Source organism: Ctenopharyngodon idella, chromosome 2 (genome assembly GCF_019924925.1).
Source record: "Ctenopharyngodon idella isolate HZGC_01 chromosome 2, HZGC01, whole genome shotgun sequence".
In the NCBI taxonomy this organism is placed as follows: domain Eukaryota; kingdom Metazoa; phylum Chordata; class Actinopteri; order Cypriniformes; family Xenocyprididae; genus Ctenopharyngodon; species Ctenopharyngodon idella.
In genome coordinates, this window is record NC_067221.1 from 7,470,006 (window position 1) to 7,490,451 (window position 20,446).

The window sequence follows — 20,446 nt, forward strand, 5'->3', positions numbered from 1 at the left end:
AAATAAAAGCAAATAGTTAGCTTTGTTCATTTATGAGATTTCAACGATGGTCGGTTTCGTTTCATTACGAAATTTCAGTGACAGTCAGTTTTGTTCCTTTGCGAGATTTCAAAGATGGTCGGTTTTGTTCTGTTATGAGAGTTAAATTACAGTCAGTTTTATTCCTTTACAAGATTTCAATGACAGTCCGTTTTCAGTGTCAATCAGTCAAATTTGTTCAGTTACGAGATCTCAATTTGTTCTTTTATGAGATTTTTATGACAGTTGGTTCTGTTCCATTATGAGATTTCAATAACGGTAGTTTTTTCCATTACAACATTTCAATGCCACTCAGTTTTGTTTTGTTTGTGAGATTTTAATGATGGTCTACTTGGTTCCTTAACAAGATTTTAATGACAATTGGTTTTGTTCCGTAACAAGATTTCTATGATGGTCGGTTTTGTTCAGTTGCGAGATCTCAATATCGGTCGGTTTTGTTCCATTAAAAGATCTCAATGATTGTCAGTTTTATTCCTTTATGAGATTTCAATGACAGTCGAGTTTGGTCCTTTACAAGATTTAAATAATGGCCATTTTTTTTCCATTACAAGACTTCAATGCCATTTGGTTTTGTTTCCTAACAACATTTTAATGACGGTCGGCTTTGTTCCTTAACAAGATTTTAAGGACAGTTGGTTTTGTTCCATTACGAGATTTCAATGATGGCCAGTTTTGTTCCGTTACGAGATCTCATTGCCAGTCGGTTTTTAGTGTCAGTCGGTTTTGATTTCAAATAGAATCAGTTTTGTTCTTTTACGAGATGACGGTTGGTCTTGTTCCGTTACGAGTTTTCAATGATGGCCGGTTTTGTTCAGTTATGCGATCTCAGTGTAGGTCAGCTTTGTTCCTTTAGACGATTTCAATGACAGTTGGTTTTCATTGTCAGTCAGTTTTGCTCAGTTACAAAATCTTAATACAGTATTTTTTTTTTTTTTACGAGATTTCAATGACATGGTTTTATTTCGTTACAAGATTTCAGTGATGGTCAGATTTATTCTGTTACAAAATTTCAATGACAGTCAGTTTTATTCAGTTACGAGATTTCGGTGATGGCCGGTTTTGTTCGTTCACAAGATCTCAATGACGTTCAGTTTTGTTCCTTTCAATGACATTCGGTTTTCATTGTCAGTCAGTTTTGTTCAGTTACGAGATCTCAATACAGTTTTATTTTTTTATTTTTTTTTACAAGATTTTAATGACAGTTGGTTTTGTTCCATTACAAGATTTCAGTGATGGTCAGATTTGTTCTGTTACAAGATTTCAATGACAGTCAGTTTTATTCGGTTACGAGATTTTGGTGATGGCCGGTTTTGTTCAATCATGAGATCTCAATGACGGTTTTCATTGCCGGACAGTTTTGTTCCTTTGTTCTTTTACAAGTTTTCAATGACTGTCGGTTTTGTTCAGTCACGAGATCTCAACGAAGGTCAGTTTTGTTTCTTTACGAGATTTCAATGATGGAAGGTTTTGTTTCGTTATGAGATTTCTGTGACAGCTGGTGTTGTTCGGTCACGAGATCTCAACGACGGTCAGTTTTGTTTCTTTACAAGATTTTATTTTTTGCTGTGGTTTTTGTTCTGTCTTTTAATAGCTTTATGTGATGTCCAGAGTTGATCTGATTGTCTGAAAATTTTGTTGGCACCATTGTTGAGATTCATACGCTGATTGCTCATATCTGTGTTTGTCATTGTGATTAGTTTCTGCTCATGGTTGTTTTTAGTTTTTCAGTTCTGGTTTATTTTTTTGCTTTTGGTTGATCTGATGCATTGTTTTGTTCTGCAGGTGGTTCACTTCTGGTAAACAATAGCAGTCTGCCCAAATACTGTTGTTCCACACCATGTGTGGGCCAGATCATCATACCACTCATGGCAAATGTAGGCTGGATCCAGGCTGGCACAAAGTTGTTATTTGGGGACTGATATAATATATGACATGATACACATGATAAACGTGTGGATCTGGAGATCTTCTCTGCTGCTGTATCTGCACTCTGCATTGTATCACTGTGCTCTAGAGCCCAAAGTGACAGGAAACATAAATACGCCAAACAAAAACAGGTTTCTGGTATACTGTATAAAGTCATATTTCTGAGAGGGAGGAGCTTCTTCACATGCAGTGACTCAGTGACTCTTTCCTTTCCTCTGCTGTATAGTGTTGCCTTTCTCTGAGCACCATTTTTCTTGTTAATTATTTGTCATTCAAGGCCACAATTACAGAACAAAACACAGATAATCTACAATACTCTAAGTTAACCAGTGCAGTCTGAACACACTGTACTGGACAGGACAAATTCCTGCAGATGTGACTTTGCTTGACTGACTATCATGTTTGCTACTTTGCACTGGATAATGACAGTCCTTATTACTGCTACAAAAAAATATATATTCAAATACTTTTTGAAATATTTGTTCAAACAATCATTTTCAATCTTGTTAATGTATAATCCAAAAATTCTTATTTGTTGTTTAAGATGCATCCATATGAAATTATGAGATATTGCATCAAAAGTGATCTTACCTGCATTCTGCCAGAAGATGGAGCTCTAGGAGCCATTCTAGTTCAGTCTCAGTTCAGTTGTTAAAACAGAGACAGACTTACATTGAGTCACTTATACTCTAGTAGAGAACTGTGAGTCTTGAGTCTCAAAGTCATTGTCTCTTACTAGTGCAGATGTTGCTCCTGGTATTCATTTTATTTTCTCTGCTAAAAGGTGAGTGATTCATAACAATTACTGCTGAAATGTTTTTCCCCTTTTTTATGCTGTTGACAATTTAAATTTGTCCATTAGAAGTTATTATTTTGTTTCTTTGTTTTAAACAGAGAATGCTGCTGCAGACGTGATAACACCATTATTCACAGACAAGCATGTTTTGGAAGGAAAAGATGTTACACTGATCTGCAACTACACTGGCATTGTTATAAATTTGCAGTGGTACCGTCAGTATCCCGGATCCAAACCTGAACAACTAATATTGTTCACTGAGTCCAGCCCCATACCAGAGCCCTCTCTCCGTCTGACCGCTGCAGCTGATAAAGCCACCAAACATATGAATCTGACGATCTCTTCTACAAAAGTGAAAGACTCTGCCATGTACTACTGTGCCCTGCAGCCCACAGTGACAGGAAACACTACTGAACCCTACAAAAACTCAATGAGAAATTATATTCAAGGCAGAAGATCATGATGCTCAATTTAAAAAAAAGTTTCTAAAATATTTAATATACTGTATAATGTTGCTTTTATACCGTTTAAACAAATGTTTGAACACCATTTACTTGTTAATTGTTGGCCATTTAACCCTCTGGGCCTCTTGGGTCAGAAATGATCGAAAAGTTTAACATTTTGAAATTTGTAATTTTTCTGCTTCATCGTAATGGGATGACACTTGGTGCCTTTAGCTATGTGAACACACACACAAAAAAATCATGGACATGATTCAGATATGTTAAAGAGCAGAGAAAAAAAAGTCACACTTGGCCTCACACTATTACACAACACACTATTATACACACACAAGTGAACTGGGGCCTCATTTATAAAGCGTGCATGCGCACAGATTTGATCTTAGAGTGTGCGTACGCTTAAATCCACGGCAAAACTCATATTTATAAAAACAGTCTTTGACGTGGAAAAGTGCTTAGAGCCACGTCAAGGTCTGAGCAGATGTGCACACTTTCCCTGGTCAGATTACTGCAGGTTTTTGGAAATCTAAGCTATTCTTGCAGGTCGCCAAGGATTTGGACAATGATTGTTGATCTATTATATGTAAATTACATTAATTAGTTGACGTTTAAAATGCGGAGAACTAAAACCATTCAGTTGTGCGCAAGTTCAAGATCATTTGTGATTTATAGATTTCACATCTGAAAGAGAGGCGTACGCTCGTGTTCTGTGTGTACGTTCATTCTATGAATCACATGTACGCACATCTGAGAAATGATCGTAAGATCAAATTTAGGACGGTTTCTGCGCAACATTTTATAAATGAGGCCCCTGGTGTGGCTGTAACAGTGAGTTAAAATTGAGCCAAAAGACTCAAAGAAGAGGTTGAAATCAGATCAGACCCAGAATGATTAAGCTGTGATAAAGCATACCTGTTCATTTTTGTTACATTTTTATTGAATTTTCATGTTATGTGTAACAAAATGTCCTCCACTATTCTGGTTTGACTTTAGTAAAATTAATGCAAAAACTGACACTTCAAATCAACATTTCAAAAAAAAAAAAAAAAAAAAAAAACCTAAACCTTAAAGTAGTCTTTCAGAATGTCTAAGTATAAATCTAAATCCACAACTTAATAAAAATAAATATTTATGTCTAAACGCCACTAGAGAATTTATAAGCCACTTTATATAGAACTATACAGACATCAGGCAGTTAATTCAATTCAATTCACATTCATTTGAATGGCGCTTTTCACAATGCATATTGTTTCAAAGCAGCTTTACAGAAAATGCATGTCAACATTACAGTTTAGAGTGATCTGTTATCAGAGGTGACTGTGTCCAAGTTATGTAAATTCAAAAATGTACATATACAAATCACGCAGTTAGCTAACAATGTATTAATTTAAACAATGTATTAATTTAAGGTTACACCATGGCATGACATAACCAGATGGCACTAATCTACCTTCAAAAATTGGATTTTAAATGCATTGTCTCTATTTTAACATGGAATACTGTTTTAATTGAAAAATAATGTAAAAATATATCAGGAAAAAATCATTATTTTCAATGGGGAAAAATTGTCCATAAAAATTGTATAAATATTGCATAGTATCATAAAATCCCCTCAAAATTCTAAATAAAATAATCAAAAAAATATTATTGAGTTGGTGCCAATATCCTCGTGGGCAGAGCCCTGACATATGGCACAGTTGCGCTTCAGGCGTCCGAGTACAAGTCCCGGCTCGTGTACCTTTCCTGATCCCGTCCCCCTCCCTCCACCCAACTTTGCTGAGCTACTGTCCTATCATAATAAAGGTAAAAACACCACAAAAAAATCTTTAAAAATATATATATTATTGAACAAAAATATATTACATTGGTTTTCCTGAAAGAAAAAGAAATTTCATTTTAAGGTTTCAGTCACTTTTGACCGTGGAGGAGTCAAGTGTGACCCCTAAATGAAGAGGGCCAGAGGGTTTAGGTCACTATTACCAAACAAAACACTACAATTTACTTCACCATGAACTCACATTCAATAGAAAAACATTTATTTAAGTAAAACCTTGAACTAATAAGTAACTTAAACTAACAAATAGGTTCTTAACATGAAAATGAATTTGTATTAATTAAACAAAAGTTAATAAATTAAAAGAAATAAAACAAAAGTTTCTTATAGGTCTATAGACAGGACAACCTTCTGTAGATGAGAATTTGCTTAACTGACTATCATAAGTTTGATTTCTTTGCACAGTAAACTTAAATCAGATCTCTCTGGACAGTTAAAGACCTTATATTTAGAAAAACAAGTTACATTCACATACTTTTTGAAATATTTGTTCAAATAAACATTTTCAGTCGTCTTACTGTATAATTTATTAGGCTAAAATATTAGGCCATTATTTGTCATTTAAGATACAAATAATCATGTTCAATCTTCTTAATTTATTAAGCCAAAAATTCTTATTTGTTGTGTAAGATACATCCAGTATGAAATGATGAGATATTAAATCAAAAGTGATCTTACCTGCATTCTGCCAGAAGATGGAGCTCTAGGAGCCATTCTAGTTCAGTCTCAGTTCAGTTGTTTAAAACAGAGACAGACTTACATTGAGTCACTTATACTCTAGTAGAGAACTGTGAGTCTTGAGTCTCAAAGTCATTGTCTCTTACTAGTGCAGATGTTGCTCCTGGTATTCATTTTATTTTCTCTGCTAAAAGGTGAGTGATTCATAACAATTACTGCTGAAATGTTTTCCCCATTTTTTATGCTGTTGACAATTAAAATTTGTCCATTAGAAATTATTATTTTGTTTCTTTGTTTTAAACAGAGAATGCTGCTGCAGACGTGATAACACCATTATTCACAGACAAGCATGTTTTGGAAGGAAAAGATGTTACACTGAAATGCAACTACACTGGCACTGTTAGAAATTTGCAGTGGTACCGTCAGTATCCCGGATCCAAACCTGAACACCTAATATTGTTCACTGAGTCCAGCCCCATACCAGAGCCCTCTCTCCGTCTGACCGCTGCAGCTGATAAAGCCATCAAACATATGAATCTGACGATCTCTTCTACAGAAGTGAAAGACTCTGCCATGTACTACTGTGCTCTGGTGCCCACAGTGACAGGAAACACTACTGCACCCTACAAAAACTCAATGAGAAATTATATTCAAGGCAGAGGATCATGATGCTCAATTTTTAAAAAAGTTTCTAAAATATTTAATATGCTGTATAATGTTGCTTTTCTACTATTTAAACAAATGTTTGAACACCATTTACTTGTTAATTGTTGGCCATTTAACCCTCTGGGCCTCTTGGGTCAGAAATGACCTAAAAATGTTACAATTTGTAATTTTTCTGCTTCATCATAATGGGATGACAATTGTTGACTTTAGCTATGTGAACACAAAAAAAAAAAAAAAAAAAAAAAAAATCATGGACATGATTCAGATATGTTAAAGGGCCGAGAAAAAAAAGTCACACTGCTCCATATTACACAACACACTATTATACACACACAAGTGAACTGGTGTGGCTGTAACAAGTTAAAATTGAGCCAAAAGACTCAAAGAAGAGGTTGAAATCAGATCAGACCCAGAATGATTAAGCTGTGATAAAGCATACCTGTTCATTTTTGTTACATTTTTATTGAATTTTCATGTTATGTGTAACAAAATGTCCTCCATTATTCTGGTTTGACTTTAGTAAAATTAATGCAAAAACTGACACTTCATATCAACATTTCAAAAAATAAATAAAAAAATCTAAACCTTAAAGTAGTCTTTGAGAATGTCTAAGTATAAATCCAAATCCACAAAATAAGTATTTATGTCTAAAAGCCACTAGAGAATTTATAAGCCACTTTATATAGAACTATACAGACATTTAGTGGTTAATTCAGTTCAATTCACATTTATTTGTATGCCGCTTTTCACAATGCATATCATTTCAAAGCAGTTTTACAGAAAATGCATGTCAACATTACAGTTTAGAGTGATCTGTTATCAGAGGTGACTGTGTCCAAGTTATGTAAATTCAAAAATGTACATATACAAATCACGCAGTTAGCTAATAATGTATTAATTTAAACAACGTATTACACCATGGCATTACATAACCAGATGGCACTAATCTACCTTCAAAAATTGGATTTTAAATGCATTGTCTCTATTTTAACATGGAATACTGTTTTAATTGAAAAATAATGTAAAAATATATCAGGAAAAAATCATTATTTTCAATGTGGAAAAATTGTCCATAAAAATTGTATAAATATTGCATAGTATCATAAAATCCCCTCAAAATTCTAAATAAAATAATCAAAAAAATATTATTGAGTTGGTGCCAATATCCTCGTGGGCAGAGCCCTGACATATGGCACAGTTGCGCTTCAGGCATCCGAGTTCAAGTCCCGGCTCGTGTACCTTTCCTGATCCCGTCCCCCTCCCTCCACCCAACTTTGCTGAGCTACTGTCCTATCATAATAAAGGTAAAAACACCACAAAAAAAAATATATATATATAAAAAAATATATATTTTTGAACAAAATTATATTACATTGGTTTTCCTGAAAGAAAAAGAAATTTCATTTCAAGGTTTCAGTCACTTTTGACCGTGAAGGAGTCAAGTGTGACCCCTAAATGAAGAGGGCCAGAGGGTTTAGGCCACTATTACCAAACAAAACACTACAATTTACTTCACCATGAACTCACATTCAATAGAAAAACATTTATTTAAGTAAAACCTTGAACTAATCAGGCGGTCACTGACATCAGCTTGTAAACAAATAGGTTCTTAACATGAAAATGAATTTGTATTAAATAAACAAAAGTTAATAAAATAAAATAAAATAAAAGAAATAAAACAAAAGTTTCTTATAGGTCTATAGACAGGACAACCTTCTGTAGATGAGAATTTTCTTAACTGACTATCATAAGTTTGATTTCTTTGCACAGTAAACTTAAATCAGATCTCTCTGGACAGTTAAAGACCTTATATTTAGAAAAACAAGTTACATTCACATACTTTTTGAAATATTTGTTCAAATAAACATTTTCAGTCGTCTTACTGTATAATTTATTAGGCTAAAATATTAGGCCATTATTTGTCATTTAAGATACAAATAATCATGTTCAATCTTCTTAATTTATTAAGCCAAAAATTCTTATTTGTTGTGTAAGATACATCCAGTATGAAATGATGAGATATTAAATCAAAAGTGATCTTACCTGCATTCTGCCAGAAGATGGAGCTCTAGGAGCCATTCTAGTTCAGTCTCAGTTCAGTTGTTTAAAACAGAGACAGACTTACATTGAGTCACTTATACTCTAGTAGAGAACTGTGAGTCTTGAGTCTCAAAGTCATTGTCTCTTACTAGTGCAGATGTTGCTCCTGGTATTCATTTTATTTTCTCTGCTAAAAGGTGAGTGATTCATAACAATTACTGCTGAAATGTTTTCCCCATTTTTTATGCTGTTGACAATTAAAATTTGTCCATTAGAAATTATTATTTTGTTTCTTTGTTTTAAACAGAGAATGCTGCTGCAGACGTGATAACACCATTATTCACAGAAAAGCATGTTTTGGAAGGAAAAGATGTTACACTGAAATGCAACTACACTGGCACTGTTAGAAATTTGCAGTGGTACCGTCAGTATCCCGGATCCAAACCTGAACACCTAATATTGTTCACTGAGTCCAGCCCCATACCAGAGCCCTCTCTCCGTCTGACCGCTGCAGCTGATAAAGCCATCAAACATATGAATCTGACGATCTCTTCTACAGAAGTGAAAGACTCTGCCATGTACTACTGTGCCCTGCAGCCCACAGTGACAGGAAACACTACTGCACCCTACAAAAACTCAATGAGAAATTATATTCAAGGCAGAGGATCATGATGCTCAATTTTTAAAAAAGTTTCTAAAATATTTAATATGCTATATAATGTTGCTTTTCTACCATTTAAACAAATGTTTGAACACCATTTACTTGTTAATTGTTGGCCATTTAACCCTCTGGGCCTCTTGGGTCAGAAATGACCTAAAAATTTTACAATTTGTAATTTTTCTGCTTCATCATAATGGGATGACAATTGGTGACTTTAGCTATGTGAACACAAAAAAAAAAAAAAAAAAAAAATCATGGACATGATTCAGACATGTTAAAGGGCCGAGAAAAAAAAGTCACACTGCTCCATATTACACAACACACTATTATACACACACAAGTGAACTGGTGTGGCTGTAACAAGTTAAAATTGAGCCAAAAGACTCAAAGAAGAGGTTGAAATCAGATCAGACCCAGAATGATTAAGCTGTGATAAAGCATACCTGTTCATTTTTGTTACATTTTTATTGAATTTTCATGTTATGTGTAACAAAATGTCCTCCACTATTCTGGTTTGACTTTAGTAAAATTAATGCAAAAACTGACACTTCAAATCAACATTTCAAAAAATAAATAAAAAAATCTAAACCTTAAAGTAGTCTTTGAGAATGTCTAAGTATAAATCCAAATCCACAAAATAAGTATTTATGTCTAAAAGCCACTAGAGAATTTATAAGCCACTTTATATAGAACTATACAGACATTTAGTGGTTAATTCAGTTCAATTCACATTTATTTGAATGGCGCTTTTCACAATGCATATCATTTCAAAGCAGCTTTACAGAAAATGCATGTCAACATTACAGTTTAGAGTGATCTGTTATCAGAGGTGACTGTGTCCAAGTTATGTAAATTCAAAAATGTACATATACAAATCACGCAGTTAGCTAATAATGTATTAATTTAAACTATGTATTAATTTAAGGTTACACCATGGCATTACATAACCAGATGGCACTAATCTACCTTCAAAAATTGGATTTTAAATGCATTGTCTCTATTTTAACATGGAATACTGTTTTAACTGAAAAATAATGTAAAAATATATCAGGAAAAAATCATTATTTTCAATGTGGAAAAATTGTCCATAAAAATTGTATAAATATTGCATAGTATCATAAAATCCCCTCACAATTCTAAATAAAATAAACAAAAAAATATTATTGAGTTGGTGCCAATATCCTCGTGGGCAGAGCCCTGACATATGGCACAGTTGCACTTCAGGCGTCCGAGTACAAGTCCCGGCTCGTGTACCTTTCCTGATCCCGTCCCCCTCCCTCCACCCAACTTTGCTGAGCTACTGTCCTATCATAATAAAGGTAAAAACACCACAAAAAAATATATATATATATAAAAAAATATATATTTTTGAACAAAATTATATTACATTGGTTTTCCTGAAAGAAAAAGAAATTTCATTTCAAGGTTTCAGTCACTTTTGACCGTGAAGGAGTCAAGTGTGACCCCTAAATGAAGAGGGCCAGAGGGTTTAGGCCGCTATTACCAAACAAAACACTACAATTTACTTCACCATGAACTCACATTCCATAGAAAAACATTTATTTAAGTAAAACCTTGAACTAATCAGGCGGTCACTGACATCAGCTTGTAAACAAATAGGTTCTTAACATGAAAATGAATTTGTATTAATTAAACAAAAGTTAATAAAATAAAATAAAAGAAATAAAACAAAAGTTTCTTATAGGTCTATAGACAGGACAACCTTCTGTAGATGAGAATTTGCTTAACTGACTATCATAAGTTTGATTTCTTTGCACAGTAAACTTAAATCAGATCTCTCTGGACAGTTAAAGACCTTATATTTAGAAAAACAAGTTACATTCACATACTTTTTGAAATATTTGTTCAAATAAACATTTTCAGTCGTCTTACTGTATAATTTATTAGGCTAAAATATTAGGCCATTATTTGTCATTTAAGATACAAATAATCATGTTCAATCTTTTTAATTTATTAAGCCAAAAATTCTTATTTGTTGTGTAAGATACATCCAGTATGAAATGATGAGATATTAAATCAAAAGTGATCTTACCTGCATTCTGCCAGAAGATGGAGCTCTAGGAACCATTCTAGTTCAGTCTCAGTTCAGTTGTTTAAAACAGAGACAGACTTACATTGAGTCACTTATACTCTAGTAGAGAACTGTGAGTCTTGAGTCTCAAAGTCATTGTCTCTTACTAGTGCAGATGTTGCTCCTGGTATTCATTTTATTTTCTCTGCTAAAAGGTGAGTGATTCATAACAATTACTGCTGAAATGTGTTCCCTTTTTATACTGTTGTCAATTTAAATTTGTCCATTAGAAATTATTCATTTTTGTTTCTTTGTTTGTTTGGTTTAAACAGAGAATGCTGCTGAAGAAGTGATAACAACATTATTCACAGAAAAGCATGTTTTGGAAGGAAAAGATGTTACACTGAAATGCAAATACACTATCAATGTTCAAAATTTGCAGTGGTACCGTCAGTATCCCGGATCCAAACCTGAACACCTAATATTGTTCACTGAGGCCAATCCCAAACCAGAGCCCTCTCTCCGTCTGACCGCTGCAGCTGATAAAGCCATCAAACATATGAATCTGACGATCTCTTCTACAGAAGTGAAAGACTCTGCCATGTACTACTGTGCTCTGGTGCCCACAGTGACAGGAAACACTTCTGCACCCTACAAAAACTCAATGAGAAATTATATTCAAGGCAGTGGATCATGATCCACAATGTGGATTTAAAAACAGTAGCACTGTACAACTATCAAATGTTAAAAGCATTAATGTACTGATCATATCTGTATTAAGAGGCAGTCTAATATTAATGGTTAATATTTCAGAGAATCAGGACACACTACCAGTTGAACATGCCTTAAAACTTATTCCAACATGTAGCAACTGTGTGTCCACTTAATGAAGAGTGTAATATTAGATGAATCAGACTGACATAATGGCAGTTTTAGGTTGTTGACTACAGCTTCTTCCTATACAGTCAGTATTTGTAGGGTAAGATGAGCAAGAAGGTACAGTAAGTGTGGGAGGAGCTCAATGTTTGTCGACTCCTGCAGAATAAATCAAATAGACAACACTGACTTCCCTTCATACTGATGATACTGACAGAATCTGAACTCAAACTACAGAAACATGTTACTCATCACTTCTGTTTTAATATTTATCCTCAGTTACTGTAAGTATTACTCATATACATTTTGCTCTGTATTTCAGAATATCACAAAAATATATAAAAGAAATTTCCATTTGCTTTGCTCTAAACTGAATCCATTACATTGCTTGATTCTTTAATGTCTTTGCAGGTGAAGTGAATGGGAATGTCATCAGACCAGATCAACCATCTGTAGTTTTAACTGAAGGAAGCAGCATCAGTCTATCCTGTACATTTGATGGATCACCTTACAGTCTCCACTGGTACCGGCAGATGCCTGGATCAAGACCAGAGTTTCTGCTGCTGATTGTTGAGTCTTCTAAATATGTCGTCAAAGCGGACCCACCTCACCCGCATATGTCCATCAGTCTTCATGATAAACGTGTGGATCTGGAGATCTCCTCTGCTGCTGTATCAGACTCTGCAGTGTATTACTGTGCTCTGCAGCCCACAGTCACAGGAAAACCATCTACACTGTACAAAAACAGATTTCTTGTATATTGTATAAATATTCTAAGAGGGAGGAGCTTCTTCCAATGCAGTGTCTTTTCCCCTCTTTCCTTTCCTCTGCTGTATAGTGTTTCCTTTCTTTGAGAACCATATTAGCAAATGTTAGAGCACCATATTTCTTGTTAATTATTGGTCGTTTAAGGCCACTATTCCCTGCAAACATGCCCCTGTGGGGCCCATGCTGGCTTTTTGCAGGCACAGTGGGCTAGGGCCAGCCCAGACCAAACCTAAACAGGCTCAGTGCGGGCTTGCTCAAGCGAGGCCCACAGCTTAATTTGGGCTCACTGCGGGCTCTCTCTGAGCAGTCCACACTAGCGAACTGCCCACATTAAGCCCATGATGGCCCAGTGTGGGCCAGCCCGTTCAGGCCAAGAGCAACTTTTGTACCTTTGGGCCCATGCAGGTTTTGTGTAGGCAGCCCACTTTCATTTCCCATGCTCTGAAACACATTTGTTTCAGCAAAAATTGCAAGAGAAATTATAGTTAAGTGAAGTTGTTTATTTATTGATGATTTAATCATCATGTTGTGGTCAGAATCAAAGAGATTTATATTTTACAGAGTATGATTTAGGGAATATTTGCATGGTTCTCTTGTCAGTCATTGACCATTTCTTTTTTAATGACCATTAACTGTTATTTTCATTAATGGTAAATGTGTGGCACCTTGTGCTGCCAGATTTATTGTTGTAGATTAGTAGTGCGGGCCATGTGTGTGACCAGTGAGGGATTCCTGGGGGTTAAGTGAGGGCTGCCCGTGCAGGGCCAGCGCTAAGGGGCCAACGTTTTGCCAATGAGCAAATTCTCAGGGGCCCTGCACTGGCAGCCTGCTCGGGGCCCTTATGCTAGCTCTAAGTGGGCCCGTAAAGGGCCAGTGCAGGCTTGTTTGCAGGGTTACCAAACAAAACACACTATAATCTACAATACATTAAGTAAATAAGTACAGTATGAACACACATACTCTGTCTACAAACAGGACAAATTCCTGCAGATGAGACTCTGCTTGACTGACTATCATGTTTGCTACTTTGCACTGGATAATGACAGTCCTTATTACTACTACAAAAAAGTTACAAATACTTTTTGAAATATTTGTTCAAATAATCATGTTCAATCTGCTTAATGTATAATCTGTTAGGCCAAACATTTTTTTTTTTTTTCTGTGTAAGATACATCCAGTATGAAATGATGATATATTAAATCAAAAGTGATCTCATCTGCATTCTGCCAGAAGATGGAGCTCTAGGAGCCATTCTAGTTCAGTCTCAGTTCAGTTGTTTAAAACAGAGACAGACTTACATTGAGTCACTTATACTCTAGTAGAGAACTGTGAGTCTTGAGTCTCAAAGTCATTGTCTCTTACTAGTGCAGATGTTGCTCCTGGTATTCATTTTATTTTCTCTGCTAAAAGGTGAGTGAATTATAACTATTACTGCTGAAATGTTTCCCCCTTTTTTATGCTGTTGACAATTAAAATTTGTCCATTAGAAATTATTATTTTGTTTGTTTGTTTTAAACAGAGAATGCTGCTGCAGACGTGATAACACCATTCTTCACAGACAAGCATGTTTTGGAAGGAAAAGATGTTACACTGATCTGCAACTACACTGGCAATGTTAGAAATTTGCAGTGGTACCGTCAGTATCCCGGATCCAAACCTGAACACCTAATATTGTTCAATGAGGCCGAAACCAAACCAGAGCCCTCTCTCCGTCTGACCGCTGCAGCTGATAAAGCCATCAAACATATGAATCTGACGATCTCTTCTACAGAAGTGAAAGACTCTGCCATGTACTACTGTGCCCTGCAGCCCACAGTGACAGGAAACACTACTGAACCCTACAAAAACTCAATGAGAAATTATATTCAAGGCAGAAGATCATGATGCTCAATTTAAAAAAAAAAAAGTTTCTAAAATATTTAATATGCTGTATATTGTTGCTTTTATACCATTTAAACAAATGTTTGAACACCATTTACTTGTTAATTGTTGGCCATTTAAACCTCTGGGCCTCTTGGGAAAAATTTTACATTTTGAAATTTGTAATTTTTCTGCTTCATCGTAGTGGGATGACACTTGGTGACTTTAGCTATGTGAACACAAAAAAAAAAAAAAAAAAAAATCATGGACATGATTCAGATATGTTAAAGGGCCGAGAAAAAAGTCACACTTGGCTTCACACTATTACACAACACACTATTATACACACACAAGTGAACTGGTGTGGCTGTAACAGTAAGTTAAAATTGAGCCAAAAGACTCAAAGAAGAGGTTGAAATCAGATCAGACCCAGAATGATTAAGCTGTGATAAAGCATACCTGTTCATTTTTGTTACATTTTTATTAAATTTTCATGTTGTGTAACAAAATGTCCTCCATTATTCTGGTTTGACTGTAGTAAAATTAATGCAAAAACTGACACTTCATATCAACATTTCAAAAAATAAATAAAAAAAATCTAAACCTTAAAGTAGTCTTTGAGAATGTCTAAGTATAAATCCAAATCCACAAAATAAGTATTTATGTCTAAACGCCACTAGAGAATTTATAAGCCACTTTATATAGAACTATACAGACATCTAGCGGTTAATTAAATTTACATTTATTTGTAAAGCGCTTTTCATAATACATATTGTTTCAAAGCAGCTTTACAGAAAATGCATGTCAACATTACAGTTTAGAGTGATCTGTTATCAGAGGTGACTGTGTCCAAGTTATGTAAATTCAAAAATGTACATATACAAATCACGCAGTTAGCTAACAATGTATTAATTTAAACAATGTATTAATTTAAGGTTACACCATGGCATTACATACGTTTTTCTTTTTTACTCCCACCAGATGGCACTAATCTACCTTCAAAAATTGGATTTTAGAAAACTATAGACCGGTATCCCTTCTTCCATTCATTGCGAAGACACTTGAGAGAGTTGTGTTCAACCAACTGTCTACTTATCTCACACAGAACAACCTCCTTGACAACAACCAGTCTGGCTTCAAGAGTGGCCACTCAACTGAGACTGCCCTGGTCTCAGTCACTGAAGCCCTGAGACTGGCACGAGCAACTTCACAATCATCAGTACTCATCTTACTGGATCTGTCTGCTGCTTTCGACACAGTTAACCACCAGATCCTCCTGTCAACCCTCAGGTTGAAGGGCATCTCAGGAACCACACTCCAGTGGTTCGAGTCTTACCTCTCGGGTAGGTCCTTCAGGGTATCTTGGAGAGGTGAAGTGTCCAAGTCACATCATCTTGCTACTGGGGTACCTCAGGGCTCTGTGCTTGGACCACTTCTCTTCTCCATCTACATGTCATCACTAGGATCTGTCATTCAGGAACATGGTTTTTCCTATCACTGTTATGCTGATGACACACAACTCTACCTCTCATTCAAACCAGATGATCCGACAGTTGCTGGTCGCATCGCAGCCTGCCTGACAGCCATTTCTGCCTGGATGAAGGACCACCACCTTCAACTCAACCTTGCAAAAACGGAACTGCTTGTGGTTGGTGCCAACCCAACACTTCATAATGACCTTTCCAGGACGGCCAGAAACCTCGGAGTGGTGATGGATGATTGTTTAAGCTTCACAGATCACATCGCTACAACGGCCCGGTCCTGCAGATTTGCTCTGTACAGCATTAGGAAGATTAGACCCTTCCTATCGGAGCTTTCCACACGAATTCTTGTCAAAGCTCTTGTTCTATCCAGACTGGACTACTGTAATGCTCTCTTGGCAGGCCTTCCAGCATGCACTTTCAAGCCTCTACAACTGATCCAGAATGCTGCAGCAAGACTGGTCTTTAATGAACCAAAAAGAGCGCATGTCACACCTCTCTTCATCAGTTTCCATTGGCTGCCAATTGCTGCTCACATCCAATTCAAGGCTGTAATGTTTGCCTACAGAACATCCACTGGCTCTGCACCACTATACCTAAACCCACTACTTCAGACTTATGTGCCCTCCAGAAGCTTGCGTTCTGCAAGTGAACGGCGTCTTGTGGTGCCATCCCAAAGGGGCACAAAATCACTCTCACGGACCTTCTCTTGGTCTGTTCCTGGTTGGTGGAATGACCTACCACGCTCTATCCGAGCAGCTGAGTCTTTAGCCATTTTCAAAAAACTGCTAAAAACATATCTTTTTCGTCAACACTTGACCCAGTAATATAGCACTTTTTTTTTTTTGTATTTTACTTTTCATTTTTCGATTTTCTATATTTGCGTATATATTAAAAAAAAAAAAAAAAAAAAAAAAAAACCCAACCTAGCTACGAGCACTTTACTGATGAAACTGTGACTTGACACAGCACTTACATACTGTTGTACTAATGTTGATTTGATTGCTTCTACTATTCTCATTTGTAAGTCACTTTGGAGAAAAGCGTCTGCTAAATAACTAAATGTAAATGTAAATATAAATGTAAAAATAAATTTAATTTCAAGGTTTCAGACACTTTTGACTGTGAAGGAGTCAAGTGTGACCCCTAAATGAGCAAAACCTTGAACCCATCAGGCGGTTACTGACATCAGCTTTTAGGTTCTAAGCATGAAAATGAATTTGTATTAATTAAACAAAAGTTAATAAAATAAAAGAAATAAAACAAAAGTTTCTTATAGGTCTATAGACAGGACAACCTTCTATAGATGAGAATTTGCTTAACTGACTATCATAAGTTTGATTTCTTTGCACAGTAAACTTAAATCAGATCTCTCTGGACAGTTAAAGACCTTATATTTAGAAAAACAAGTTACATTTACATATTTTTTGAAATATTTGTTCAAATAATCATTTTCAGTCGTCTTACTGTATAATTTATTAGGCTAAAATATTAGGCCATTATTTGTCATTTAAGATACAAATAATCATGTTCAATCTTCTTAATTTATTAAGCCAAAAATTCTTATTTGTTGTGTAAGATACATCCAGTATGAAATGATGAGATATTGCAGCAAAAGTGATCTTACCTGCATTCTGCCAGAAGATGGAGCTCTAGGAGCCATTCTAGTTCAGTCTCAGTTCAGTTGTTTAAAACAGAGACAGACTTACATTGAGTCACTTATACTCTAGTAGAGAACTGTGAGTCTTGAGTCTCAAAGTCATTGTCTCTTACTAGTGCAGATGTTGCTCCTGGTATTCATTTTATTTTCTCTGCTAAAAGGTGAGTGATTCATAACTATTACTGCGGAAATGTTTTTTCCCTCTAATTTTTATACTGTTGACCATTTAAATTAGTCCATTAGAAATGATTTTTTTGTTTTGTTTGTTTGTTTTAAACAGGGAATGCTGCTGCAGACGTGATAACACCATTCTTCACAGAAAAGGATGTTTTGGAAGGAAAAGATGTTACACTGAAATGCAACTACACTGGCACTGTTAATAATTTGCAGTGGTACCGTCAGTATCCCGGATCCAAACCTGAACAACTAATATTTTACTTAGAGACCATCCCCAAACCAGAGCCCTCTCTCCGTCTGACCGCTGCAGCTGATAAAGCCATCAAACATATGAATCTGACGATCTCTTCTACAGAAGTGAAAGACTCTGCCATGTACTACTGTGCCCTGGAGCCCACAGTGACAGGAAACACTACTGCACCCTACAAAAACTCAATGAGAAATTATATTCAAGGCAGAAGATCATGATACATAATGCTGATTTAAAAACAGTGGCACTGTACAACTATCAAATATTTTGAGCATTAATGTGCTGATCATATCTGTATTACTCAGTCTTTTCCCCTCTTTCCTTTCCTCTGCTGTATAGTGTTTCCTTTCTTTGAGAACCATATTAGCAAATGTTAGAGCACCATATTTCTTGTTAATTATTGGTCGTTTAAGGCCACTATTCCCTGCAAACATGCCCCTGTGGGGCCCATGCTGGCTTTTTGCAGGCACAGTGGGCTAGGGCCAGCCCAGACCAAACCTAAACAGGCTCAGTGCGGGCTTGCTCAAGCGAGGCCCACAGCTTAATTTGGGCTCACTGCGGGCTCTCTCTGAGCAGTCCACACTAGCGAACTGCCCACATTAAGCCCATGATGGCCCAGTGTGGGCCAGCCCGTTCAGGCCCAGAGCAACTTTTGTACCTTTGGGCCCATGCAGGTTTTGTGTAGGCAGCCCACTTTCATTTCCCATGCTCTGAAACACATTTGTTTCAGCAAAAATTGCAAGAGAAATTATAGTTAAGTGAAGTTGTTTATTTATTGATGATTTAATCATCATGTTGTGGTCAGAATCAAAGAGATTTATATTTTACAGAGTATGATTTAGGGAATATTTGCATGGTTCTCTTGTCAGTCATTGACCATTTCTTTTTTAATGACCATTAACTGTTATTTTCATTAATGGTAAATGTGTGGCACCTTGTGCTGCCAGATTTATTGTTGTAGATTAGTAGTGCGGGCCATGTGTGTGACCAGTGAGGGATTCCTGGGGGTTAAGTGAGGGCTGTCCGTGCAGGGCCAGCGCTAAGGGGCCAATTTTTTGTCAATGAGCAAATTCTCAGGGGCCCTGCACTGGCAGCCTGCTCGGGGCCCTTATGCTAGCTGTAAGTGGGCCCGTAAATGGCCAGTGCAGGCTTGTTTGCAGGGTTACCAAACAAAACACACTATAATCTACAATACGTTAAGTTAATCAGTACAGTATGAACACACATACTCTGTCTATAGACAGGACAAATTCCTGCAGATGAGACTCTGCTTGACTGACTATCATGTTTGTTACTTTGCACTGGACAATGACAGTCCTTATTACTACTACAAAAAAGTTACAAATACTTTTTGAAATATTTGTTCAAATAATCATGTTCAATCTTCTTAATGTATAATCTGTTAGGCCAAAAATTTTTTTTTTTTCTGTGTAAGATACATCCAGTATGAAATGATGAGATATTAAATCAAAAGTGATCTTACCTGCATTCTGCCAGAAGATGGAGCTCTAGGAGCCATTCTAGTTCAGTCTCAGTTCAGTTGTTTAAAACAGAGACAGACTTACATTGAGTCACTTATACTCTAGTAGAGAACTGTGAGTCTTGAGTCTCAAAGTCATTGTCTCTTACTAGTGCAGATGTTGCTCCTGGTATTCATTTTATTTTCTCTCCTAAAAGGTGAGTGATTCATAACTATTACTGCTGAAATGTGTTCCCCTTTTTAATACAGTTGACAATTTACATTTGTCCATTAGAAATGATTCATTTTTTGTTTGTTTGTTTGTTTGCTTTAAACAGAGAATGCTGCTGCAGACGTGATAACACCATTCTTCACAGACAAGCATGTTTCGGAAGGAAAAGATGTTACACTGAAATGCAACTACACTGGTAATGTTCAAAATTTGCAGTGGTACCGTCAGTATCCCGGATCCAAACCTGAACGCTTAATATTGTTCTCTGAGTCCAGCCTCAAACCAGTGTCCTCTCTCCGTCTGACCGCTGCAGCTGATAAAGCCATCAAACATATGAATCTGACGATCTCTTCTACAGAAGTGAAAGACTCTGCCATGTACTACTGTGCCCTGCAGCCCACAGTGACAGGAAACACTACTGCACCCTACAAAAACTCAATGAGAAATTATATTCAAGGCAGAAGATCATGATGCTCAATTTAAAAAAAAGTTTCTAAAATATTTAATATACTGTATAATGTTGCTTTTATACCATTTAAACAAATGTTTG

General features: G+C 36.0%; 2 gene segments (V, D, J or C); both read left to right on the top strand.

Moving 5' to 3' along the window:
- Positions 1–2,647: 2,647 nt before the first annotated feature.
- Positions 2,648–18,423, top strand: LOC127499743 (T cell receptor alpha variable 21-like). The segment is given in 2 exon segments: positions 2,648–2,749; positions 18,059–18,423. Coding segments are annotated over 2 exon segments (405 nt in total).
- Positions 8,438–9,744, top strand: LOC127502001 (T cell receptor alpha variable 25-like). The segment is given in 2 exon segments: positions 8,438–8,637; positions 8,748–9,744. Coding segments are annotated over 2 exon segments (405 nt in total).
- Positions 18,424–20,446: the final 2,023 nt, after the last annotated feature.